This window comes from Dryas octopetala, chromosome 2, assembly GCF_963921425.1.
Source record: "Dryas octopetala chromosome 2, drDryOcto1.1, whole genome shotgun sequence".
Taxonomy (NCBI): domain Eukaryota; kingdom Viridiplantae; phylum Streptophyta; class Magnoliopsida; order Rosales; family Rosaceae; genus Dryas; species Dryas octopetala.
The window spans coordinates 10903119-10915265 of record NC_141367.1 but is presented as its reverse complement, the minus strand read 5'-3'; the positions used below and the strand labels follow the sequence as shown (position 1 = coordinate 10915265).

At 37.5% G+C, this 12147-nt stretch overlaps 1 protein-coding gene across 1 annotated transcript; it reads left to right on the top strand.

Moving 5' to 3' along the window:
* Positions 1–2368: 2368 nt before the first annotated feature.
* LOC147293041 (uncharacterized) lies at positions 2369–11988 on the top strand. Its single transcript, XM_086231499.1, has 4 exons — positions 2369–4043; positions 5911–6169; positions 10188–10365; positions 11279–11988. The coding sequence occupies exons 1-4, from the start codon at positions 2588–2590 to the stop codon at positions 11810–11812; spliced, it is 2427 nt and encodes an 808-aa protein (XP_086087625.1). The 5' UTR covers positions 2369–2587; the 3' UTR covers positions 11813–11988.
* Positions 11989–12147: the final 159 nt, after the last annotated feature.

The following is a 12147-nucleotide window of genomic DNA, read 5'->3' as shown; positions in this document are numbered from 1 at the left end:
CCATAATCTCCGAGCCTCGTCATCATCTCCGAGCCCCTCCATCATCTCCGAGCTTCGCAATCATCACGACCATGACTTTGCCATCAATCATCATCTCTTACAAACGCTCAAGATAGAGATAGGCTGAGAGCCAGCTTCAATTTCTGGAGAAGAACTTGTAGTGGCCGTTTTCGATCTCTCTCTCTCTTCTCCCTTTCTCTGCTGCAATCTCTCGCATGTGTTGCATCGCCTGTGTTTCTAGTCATGGCCCATTTCGAACTGATCCGACCGTGGGTGTCGGTTAGAATTTGGCCCATTCTGACCATGATCGGTTGGTTGGTGGTTTGGGCCTGGCGGTTCGGCAACCGAATCGAATCCAGACCTAATCAAAACAGCGTTGTTTCACATGAGCCACCGGTTCGATTTTCATGGTTTTTTGAAGATCAAAACTAAACTGAGCCTACCTTAGGGTCGGTTTGATTTTTCATAAAAAAAACTGACTTTTTCAGGTTGGTTCGTTCGGTTTTTCGATTTCCGAACCCACCCATATTTAAAACTAAGTTTGGATCCTCCATTATTTTTTTTGTATGTTAATCTTGTGCTTATATTTAAGATTATGTCCTTATAGACTTTTACCTATTTATTATTTTTAACACAATTCTAGATTTTCAACTCTAATTATCTCGTTTGATTACAAAAGAATAAACTAGAGGGTGAGGGAGGATTACTTGAAAGTTCTTAAATGGTTTAGTTTATCTTGACTTAAGGATTATGAGATCCTCTTTCAATAAAAAAAAAAAAAGAAAAGAGAAAGGTCTATAAGATCTTATGGTGTGACCGTGTGAGACGTGGATTGGGTTGAAAGTGTGTGAAAAAGGTTATTGCAATCTTCGATCTCCCTATCATTTAGGGTTAGAAAGTTATATTATGATTTATGGGATAAAAAGCTTTAATTCTACAATATTTTATTCAATTTGTTTTTTTTTGTGAGAGTATTAGGCCAAAAGGCTCAAAAAAGACAACAAATTAACTAAGTAATGGTCCTTGGCCTCAAACAATATTTTGACTTCCAGAATTTTTATAAATATTTTCACTTCACAAAATTAAATTTCTGAAAAATCAAATAATAACTGAAAAATATTTATCCAATTTCGAAAATTCATAATTCGTTCTCCCAAACTTCGATTCACACCAACTAAACATTAGGGGTGGGTCGGCAAATCGAAAAAGCTGAACCGCGACTGAAGAAACCGACCAGGAAAAAACTGTTTCGACGCGTTTCCGAACTAGGCGGTTGCAGTTGTTCCATCGATCCTACCACGCGGTTCACGGCAGCGGTCTGGAGTTTTCCAACCCGTCGGTTAACCGATTCGACCGACATATATATATATCACATTTCTTCTTTCATCTATCTCAGTCTCTCTTCTGTCTTTTTTCTCTTCTCTTTCTTCGCAACCCTCAGCCCTCACTCAATCACTACTCAGGTCTCTTTTATCAGACCAATAGACCAGTAGACCACCACCACCACGTCGTCCCTCTTATCTCATCCTCCTCTTTCCTCCAGTTCTCCTTCTCTTTCTCTCATCTGACTTTCTCTGACCTATCCAGTTATCCAGTTCTCCTTCTCCACATTGTGTCTCGGTGACTCCCTTCGATCTCATCTCTTCTCTCTTCTCTCTCTTCGATTTCCCTCTGTCTCTACTGTCTCTGAGTCTCTGTCAATCTAAGGCCACCACCCACATTTTGATTTAAACCTACAGAAAAAGGCTGAAAAGAACCCAAATTTTGGCAAAAAAAAGGCCCAATCACATGTTTAGTATGACTGCATTTTGAACCATCCCAACTGTAGCTGACGGTGAGACCGACAGTCGGTGGCGGTGGGGATTGGGGCAATTCCGACCATGGTCTGTCGGTGGTCGGTCTGGCCCTTGCGGTTTGGTAACCGAACCACCCCCAGTCCTGCTAAACATCGTTGTTCTTAGAAAACCAAGCTCTATACTACTTTAGTCCCTCCTTGGTTATTTGACCTTTGGAAAAAATACATCAAATTTAAAGAGTAAATTTTGAGAATAAGTCAGAAAAATACTAATAATTACTCGAAGAAAAAGGGTAGAAATAAATAAGAAAAAATTCAGGATTACGACAACGACCGCCCTACTTAGCAATCTCTAACGAGTGATTTCCTTGACTTTCAATCTAACAATTTAGGGTTAGGATGAATTTTGTAAAATTTTTAAAGTGAGAGTGCAAAATGTATTTAACCCAAAAAAAAAAAAAAAATTCTAACCTGCCAAACCTGCCATATATATATATAATATACATATTTTTTGAGATAACCTACCATTTATATGAATTTGCAGTAGCCGGTGATTGAAAAGATTTGTAGAGCACTAACTTTTCAAGACGGTTGCTTTTCTTTGGTAAACGCTAAACCCTCGACAAAAACTCTTGGCAATATACTCTACACTATAGTATATAATACACCTACATAATAGTCAGCCAATCTATCAATCTCTCAATCTCATTCTTTCAAATTTTCAATCTCTCTGAGTCTCTCTCTCTCTCTCTCTCTCTCTCTCTCTCTCTCTCTCTCTCTCCACCCAAAGCGATGGCAGAGGATATGGATTCCGATACATGCGTCGGCGTCAAACGAAGAGTCAAAGAGATTCAAGAAACTCAAACTCTCCCACAACGCTCTTATTCTCCCTGTGCAATTCCACAACAGGAGAGACACTCGTCTGAGATGGTTTCGCCGCCGAGACAAGCCCAAGATTTCATCGACAAGAGTCCTCCTTGTGTGGTCACCGAGTCCTCCACCATTGCCCTTCACTTCAAGAAGGTCAAGTGTTCACCCCAGGGCCAAGTCTGTGAGACCCATTTGGAAGAAATGCAAGACATGCTCGATTCTGTGAAGGGAAATTCCAAAGCTTGCGGTTTTGTTTCTGGGTTTTGTGGATCAGAAGGAATCGCCCAAGAAAATTGCAAGGTGGGTTTTCTTTCTGATGTGGATTTCGTGAAAGCTGAGGCTATAAAGACTGTGGATGATGAGAAAGAAAGCGCTGTTTCTGATTTGGTTGACAAGCAAGGGAAAGACTCTGTGATAAGTGAAGTGGGTCTTGCTGGCACTCAAAAAATCATGCAAGAGATGAACTTTGTTACCGAGGGTGACTGCAAGGAAGGTTTGGCTGCTTATATGTCTGCTTCTGTTGAAAACAAGGAGCTTCTTGGAAAAGAAATGGAATCTCAGAGTTTCTTGGAAGCGAAAAAGAAGCGATTACTGGAGGAAGTTGAAGCTATTCTTGTGCCTGCAGAGAAGACCCATGAGGAAAAAGTTGTTGACTCGACTTCTCTGTCTACTTTTGTTGAAAACAAGGAGCTTCTTGGAAAAGAAGTGGAATCTCAGAGTTCCTTGGAAGTGAAAAAGAAGCAATTACTGGAGGAAGTTGAAGCTGTTCTTGTGCTTGCAGAGAAGACCCGTGAGGAAAAAGTTGTTGATTCTACTGAGATTAATGGAAAGAGAACAGGTTATACAGGAGTGCACAGTATGGTGCAAAGTGGTACTGGTGCGTCTGTCAGTTCTTTGAAGATTGAAATAGTTGATGAAACAGCATTGATCGAATCGGTTGCTGTCCCCAAGCCTGGATTTGGCTGTGGAAAGGACTTGGGTTTTGGTGGTCCGGCTAAATGTGTTACACAGAGGAATGGAAACAAGAATGCAAGACAAGAAATGAACGGGAAAAAGGCAAGAGCCCCAAGAAGAAAGGAGAAAGTGGAGAGGAATGGGAAGCCTGAGAATGCCACTCAAATGGTTGAAGCTCATAGCCAGTGTTTGAAGAATGGGAAAGGAACCAAGATCATTTACTCGAGGATGGAGATGGAGGCCATGAGGTTTGTGAACATTGTAGAACAACGGAATTTATGGAAAAATATATACAGAGGGCTTGGGCCAGTCGTGGCAAGGGAGTATGATGATCTGGCGAGCTCTAAGCATCAGAAGAACACCCACATTAACTTTGATCCTCGCAAGCGCCCTGGGAAGATGGAAGAGGCACCTGGCCTTCTCGGTAAGTACTATTTTTCTTTTCATTTTTTTTTTTTCTGTTATGGGTTAATTGTTGTTAGAATTCAGTTGGTTTATGGAATTATGATGTATGAAACTGTTTCTAGAGATCCATGTTTAAATTAATTGGTGCTAGTAATTTTAAACTCAATGAACCCTCTGCTTGTTCTTCCAAGAATTCCTCATAACAATTCTATCAGCCATGGATTGACTGGTATTGGATTATGATGTACCATTGTCAGGAGTAATCAGGACCCGAACCTTTTAGAAAAAATGTTGGAAGACTGATTATATGGCCTTCATTTGTTTAGGAGAAAGCTCTTAGACTTTATCTTTCAGGTAGTGTCTGGGACTCTCCTTGGTTCTGTCACTATGATGGATTGAGCTCCAGCAAACTCACCTATGTTAAGGGCAGATAGCTGTTTTTGTCTTGTTCAAGTTTAGTAGGTGCACAGGAAATTCACTGCCGATGGATCTTTTTGACAAAGACATTTTCTTCTTTCTGTAGTGTTTAGTATCTTTGCAGAATCAATTTTTGGGTTTTCCCCATGATATTTCATGGAATTATAGTCTTTAGTAGCTAGTCTTTATTCTTGCATGCCCTAAACAGAAATGAGTGGAGGCATGATTTCTCCTTCTTTGATTGAATGAGTAATATCCTAACCAAATCTCTCTCTCTCTCTCTCTCTCTCTCTCTCTCTCTCTCTATCTCATGCTGCTAATTTCTAATTAAAACACTCGCGTATATTGCTCACTACCTCGTCTTGCTTGTTAATAAAAAAAAAAGGATTTCTTGATTGGAGGGAGGGTATTGTAGTGCTCTACCACTTCTCCTCGCTTGAGCACTAGGAGCCAATAGAGTGCAAGATTAACAGCAAGATCATCTTTTTTGCATTGTGCTTATTCATAATGTGCCACGTCCAGCATTTTGTCCATTCCATTTATGACGCTCAAAATTCGATATTATTTGATTCTTCCTCTAGCAGTTAATTGGTTTCTTTTTCCTTTAATGTTTGTTTCAGTGACATGGCTTTGTGGTAGTTTGGATCTGGTGAAACTTTTTTCTTTTTCAATTAATTTAGGCTGTCATTTTTTTGAAATTTACAATTTCTCTCCTTATTTTCTTAAAGTACACTTCCTATTATTCTAATTTACATTAACTCCATTTCTTAAAAATCAATAGCATAAGATTTTAATTCTTTGTCCTGGTAGCACTCTGAGTCTCTGTCCTTTTTCCCGGATGTGTAGCTATTACCCGTTTCACAGAGATTTTTCCTTCTATTCTTGTAGTCCATTCATGGACATTTCTGAAATATGAATTCTCTTCATATACCTTTTCTCTCGTTCTTAGCTCTGATTGTGTCAATTTGATGGGTTCAATTTCTGTTGTGCACAGGTGTGTTTGCTTCAAGGGGAAGATGGAATCAAATGAATATCTTTGTGCATTGAAGAATGGCCTAAAGCAATCTGCAAAAGACCTAATATCAAACATACTCAACATATGTTTCTTCTTCTGTGTACTTAGGCTCTTGATAGTTGTCTTGTGTACTACTTGTATACACTCCTTGTACATGGAAAATCTTGCTTTTGGCTTTCTAGATTGTGAATCATACTTGGTCATATAGATGTTGATATGTTACATTCTTTCTGTAGATGAAAAGTAATAAAATGATTCCCAGAATAAAGTTCAATTGTTTCAATTGTGTACTTGGAATAAATGGAGTTTCTTTAAGCTCTTTATTGTTACTTCTATGGATGCCAGACTCAAAAATAAATAAATAAATAAATAATTCCCCTTTAGTTTTAACTGGAGGAGCTCCACTGTTTCTACATCTGTGTGGTATTGCTAAAAGTTTTGTGATTACTTTCAGGGGAAGCATTTTCAGAAAATGTGGACATTGAATTAGGAAACTTGGCTAATAATGAAGCCCAAGATGCAAGTCTCCTGGACCCTGTTTGCAGTTATAGTGCTATTGATGAAGATGGCTACCCATTTCCAGAAGAGTCCAGCGATGATGACAGTGATGAAGATTATGCTAGCATTCAGAGACCTGCCTTTTTGGTTGAAGGAGAACCCAATTTTGATTCTGGTTCCCCCGAAGATGGGCTTGAATATCTTAGGCGTGTCAGGTATAATTATATAGTCTTGTCTACTCCATCCCCTTCCCTTCAATTTCTGATTGATAATGCTAACTGCCTGCAATATGTAGGCTATAGAACATGGCCTTATTAATGGGAAAAAGAGCATAGAAGCAACTCTTTGACCATAAAAGTACTCTTTGATTCCCAAACATGAGGGGAGTCTTAGAACATAAAATGACTGTTGGCCCATATCTTAACAATTAAAATATTATGGAATAATGGTAAATCAATAAACTTTATCAGATAGAGAAGGATATGGTGGTGAACTTGGTGGGTTTTCCCAATTTCCAATTCTAGACTGGTTATTCTGCCACTGACTGGTTAATCTATTATGTTGCTCTTGGTTGAGGTCTTTGACCTTGATGTGCAAGAAAAGTCAAGTGAGGCCATTTGATGGCAACGGGGCCAAGTAGTAGCTAGATACTGTTGTAATGAGCAGTTAAGTTTTGGGCAGAAGGCTCAGGCTTGGTTTTCCGGAGTGAGTACTGATAGTACTTTTATTTATTTACTTTTTTTATTGGACATTCAGTTTTATTTGTGTGCATTGAAATTTGGAAATAGACTAGAGGTCTTTAGGAGTGTGTAGAAACTAATGTGTATATGTTGCATGAGAAAGAATGACAGTTTTATGTCTGAAAGTTAAAGGCCTAAAGTGCATCTTGGGGTTTTGGCTAGAAGAAGAAGCACCTTGGAGAAGGTATTGTTGGGTTTTTGGGTCATTTGGCATTTACATCATTTTGGGGAATCCGGATAGAAACCATCAAACAATGTATATATGGGGGGGTCTCTTGAGTTTCCTTGAGGGTTGGGAGCCTCAAGGGATGTATGTGCATATTGATTAATTCTTCTAGGAGTGGCCATGCAAATTCCATCTTGTGATGCTTGTGTGAACGATGCTTGCTGATTTTTAAAGCACAGTATGGAAATGGATCAATAATTCATACATGCTTACATGTTAGTATGTTACTGTGGTTATTGGTTGGCATGATGCTCTGGGCTTGTTGATATGCTAGGATTGTAGAAAAAGTGAGGACAAATGCTATCCGTGGTTGGTAGGCTTGAGTCCCTGTCAGAAATTGGGCTGTAGGCATGTATTGGCTGCTTTTTAATGGAGTTAACGACTTGCAATGTGGGAATTATTCTTGTTAGTCAATCTTCCTGGGCATTAAAAAAATATGGGATATTACATACGTTCTAATTTTATGAAATCAATCTCAACTCAGAAGGAGCTACATGGTTCTGCTGAGTCATATAGTGTGCTATAAAGATATGTACTTCAGAGAAAGATAAGAGCAAGAGAGGTTTTCCAGCATATATCTCATGTTTGGTTGATAGTATCCTTTGAAATGAGGCTGCACATGGAAATTCAACCTTGCAATCCTTATATGTGGTGGATATATATATATATATATATATATATATATATATAAAAGAATAGTCTAATATTTATGTCAAAGAAATAAAGGTAGTCTCAAGAGGTGCATAATTTCACAATTGGTTTCCATCTTAGGTATGTGTGTGCACTTGCAGCATGTGATAATATACAAGTCATCAATAATTACTATAAAGTAGACTAGTGTATCAAAACGATGAAAACAATAGCAAAATGTTTTGTAGATTGGTGTCTTTTCCTTTCTTTCTTTAATTTTTTTTTTGTGTAATCATGTATGATTGTTTTAGTTTCTTCTGCAATCATATGAATCTGGTGATAAAATTTAAATGTGGTTGTTAAAAAAAAAAAAGGAATACTTTTACAAAGGTGAGAACCATTGGAGAAAGTCGCCATGTATAAGATCTCATTGTCAATACTTTAGATTTTCTTAATATGTTCATTTATTAAATAGATAGGCAGGCATAAGTGTACTAGCTTGGAAGTAGATTTGGACAAATGCCAGAGGTGCAATCAAATGGATGATAATTAGGAAAACTTCCAGCATTGTTACTAGCTGGGGGTTAATTGACCTTAGAGATAATAATAATAGCTATATGGTTTCTCCATATGTATTTTAGTTATGGGATATCACATTTTGGCCTTGATGTGTTTCTGATTTTACAACTATGAACAGATAAGAAAATGGTCAGTTGCCTCTGCCATTTGTGTGTGGGAGAGATGTCAAGTTGGGATCAAATTGTGAACTGTTAAGCTTGGTATAAAAGCTTGTTCTATCGTTTATTATTCCTTTAATGGCATTGTTAATGAATTGTGTATAGGTTGCACCCATAAAAGGTTTCACCAAAATATCAAGAATAAAAATGGAAGTGATTTTTTATCACTGGAATCATTGTGGCATGCTGTTAATAGGCGGTATGCAAAACCATCGTGGAACGATATATCTCAAGGTTTTAAATTATTTTTATCTTGCTGTAAGTTTGTAGTGTGGAATGGAAATAGAGCAGTATTCTGGGATTTCGGGTTTAGAAGGAATTTGAATGAGTTAGAGGTGGAGGAGTTATCTGCTCTAATACTGCTTTTGGAGGATGTGCACTTGTTCCCAGCTAGATCAGATGCAAGAAGATGGAGGCTTGAAGCTTCAAGGGTTTTCTCATGTAAGTCATGTGGTAGTATCCTGTGTGATATTCCAGAAAGTCCTCTGTTCCAGCCCTGATCAGATTTGGAAAGCAAGGGTTCCTTCCAAAGTTAAAAGTTTTGGATTGGCTAGTGGCTCATGGAAGGGTAAATACATGTGATCAAGTTCAATAGAGGACTTTCGTATATTTTTCACCACAGTGGTGCATGTGCATCTTATGTAAAAATGGGGAAAGTGTTGGCCATGTTTTCCTTTCAGTGTCCATTTGTTTTACAATTGAGGTGGAGGGTATTTAGGGAGGCAAATGTAAGTTGGGTTATTCTATGAGATTGTTATGCTTTGCTTTGTGAACAGCTTAAGGTTTTGGGTAATGGCAAGAAAGAAAAACTTCGTCAGGATGTATGGTATTAGCAATGATTTGGGTGATTTGGATGGAGTGGTACATAAGAATTTTTGAAGATTACAATGGGGTGGGAGTGGAGGAACTCTGGGAGAAGATTTGATTCTGGTTGGCGCTGTGTGCTGATGTCTTTATGTCTCTGTTAGATGTTGGTTGGTTTTGGTGTAATTGTTGGGCAACTCTTTAGATTAGGATTATGCTGTATTGTTTGGAGTGGACTTCTTGTCCACTGATTGTGGTTTTACTTTAATTTTTTCTTTATTTAATGATATTTTTTTAAATTTTATTATTTTTTAATGGAAATAATTGATGACCTTAAACAAGGGCAGATTACTTGGACTGCTTAGAAGTAAGGATTGATGTTTTAGCACCTCTTGGCTAAAGCATTGCATTTTAATTATTGATTGCCACATGAGAATGTGCCTAATATGTCAACAATTTTGCCCATGAACATGTGCCTAAGACTATCAACTTAGGCATTAAAGATTCTATGAACATGTGCCTAATATGTAAACCATTTCGCCCATGAATTAGATAAAACTGTATTGATGTTATGATTTCAATATCAGTCCTGGTTTATGTAGGAAATTGACCAGCATTATATGGAGAGGTGAACAAATGAGATTTCAAAGAGAGTTGAAGCTCTTATTATTCAGTTAAAAAAGATTAAGGATCCTGTGAGTGTACCACACTGTAAAATAAGGAGAAAAGATTGGGGAATTAATCCATGAAATCCAGTCCTCTAATTTTATCGTGAATCTGACTAAATCATTATAATATTCTCTCTCTCCCCCTCTCTCTCTCCAACCCCTAATGATTCTCTATTCTTGAACAATTGTATGGACATTGAAGCTGTTTGCTAGTTGTTGTTAACTTATTTTAAATAGATGACCTTGTTTTTTTTTTTTTCCCCCTTATGACAGTCACCTGAATATTATGGCAAAGTGTATTGGTCTAATTCCCATTTTCCTATCTTTGTATCTTGGGGTGTGCATAAGTAGTCATGCAGTAATCCTGAGTAATTTTGAAAGTTATTGAGAATTTTTGTAATATTGGTATGTATCCTTCTTTTTATTAGGTGGGAAGCCGCTCAAATTCCCAAAGTGAGGGTAGCCAAGCTTGATGGAAGTAAAATTAAGAGTGAGCAGAGTGCTTATATGCCCAAGATTCCTGAGATTGCCAAGTGTCCAGAACAATTGCTGCCACTAAAACACTGGGAGGATGCATTTCTTGCTGAATTTTCAGAGCTAAGGCTGGTATGTTCTCCTGATTTTACTTTGTGCTCTTCCCATTGTAGAAATTGGTTTAAACAGTTGGTCAGCTTTGCTTGTCTTTGTGCTTCTCATGACAGCAGATGCCCGTATCTCTTATATGATCTAAATGATGCAATATCTGACAGCATGGAAATTTTTTTTCCTCCTTTTGTTTCGTATGCAATTGTCCAAATACTTTCTGAAAATTTCTCTTTTTTCCATCACATGATGTTCTTGTTTTCTCATAGACTCAGTTGAGGGAATAAAGTTCATTAGAAAATGTGGTGGGGGGTTTGGGGAATTCATTATAAGCACGTCTGTAGATTTTGTTATAGAGTCGAGACAATTTTTATTGAGTAGTACTAGTACTATAGGCACCAATTATTATCCCAATTTTATAAATTCCAACTGATGATGTGGCAATTTTTCATTTATTCAGTTTTGTGTCCACTCTGGACCTCATTTATTTACCGCAAGTAAGAAACTGACATATCATCTACCACATCAATTGGTGATTAGAAGTTTGGTTAATAGTAGATGCCTATAGTATTATTGGTTTTTAATTATCTTTCTTGTGTTTTTTCTTTGAAAAGAATGTGGGTAAGGTAAATGCATCATAAAGCTAAAGAAAGGAATTGGTGATTAAAAGTTTGGTTAATAGTAGATGCCTATAGTATTATTGGTTTGTATTTATCTTATTGTGTTTTTTCTTTGAAAAGAATGTGGGTAAGGTAAATGCATCATAAAGCTAAAGAAAGGTAGCCATTTTTCGCAATTCCTTTTTCTTTTCCAAAATTAAAATCCTTTTTTCCTAGAAGTAATTATAATTTAAAGATTTTGAGGCTTCTTTTGCAAAGGTACCACCTTTGCTTAAACAGAGTTCATTTCTGACTTATAGTTTTATCTTAATTCTCAGGCTCTGTCTCATTTTGAGGGTGATAATGCAAACAAGTCTCAAGATATTATTTTTGAAAATTTTTCTGATGTTAAATCCAAGGAAGTTGACTTCTACGAGCCTCACGACTGTTCCATCCTTGTGAACTCCATTAATCAGCCATCCTCGTCGACTATCGAAGGCAGTAATCCCTCATTGTCTGCTGAGAACTTGAGCCCCAAACCCAAACCTTACATGAATCAAAGTTCCAGTGATCCCCCTTCATTGTCGGTGATGTTAAGAATGGACTCTGTTGCTCGAGTGTCGATGTTGAGAAAACGCATAAATGCAATAGAGGGTATGAGCACTCTATCAAGGAATGAATGTCTGTGGCTATTTGCGCTGTGTGCAGTAGTTGATACTCCTCTTGATGCCGACACTAGTGCCTCTCTTCGGAGTCTGCTAAGGAAGTGTGCTGCCTTGCGAGCTGCCAAAACTGTACCTGATGACGAGATAGTAATGTTGAATATTCTTGCAACAATATCAGGTAGATATTTCGGGCAGTCAGAAAACTGAACCTTCCTGATTTATTACAACTCCTTTAAGAAAGGGTCAATTGTTTATTATTTTGTCTCTCTTAATCAATTATTTATGTTATAGAGATTAAGAGGGAAGTAGGTTCGAATGTTATCCTACTACATCAACTTGTATCTTTTATGTAATTTGCACCAACTTATTCCAAAATTTTTGAATGCTACGTATATGATGCTGCCATATAACTTCATTATTGGGTAGTTTAAAGTAAGAACATTCTTTATTGAGGCTTTTTTTTATATGAGGTAATATGAGGAGCGCTATAAAGCTAATTAGTTAATAAGTTAATAAGTTAATACGAAGTTAATCATTATTTT

Coding starts and splice junctions, on each gene's coding strand:
- LOC147293041 (XM_086231499.1), top strand. CDS start 2,588: ATGGCAGAGGATATGGATTCCGATACATGCGTCGGCGTCAAACGAAGA. Junction 6,170..10,187: donor GAATATCTTAGGCGTGTCAG/GTATAATTATAT, acceptor TCTTTTTATTAG/GTGGGAAGCCGCTCAAATTC. Junction 10,366..11,278: donor AATTTTCAGAGCTAAGGCTG/GTATGTTCTCCT, acceptor CTTAATTCTCAG/GCTCTGTCTCATTTTGAGGG.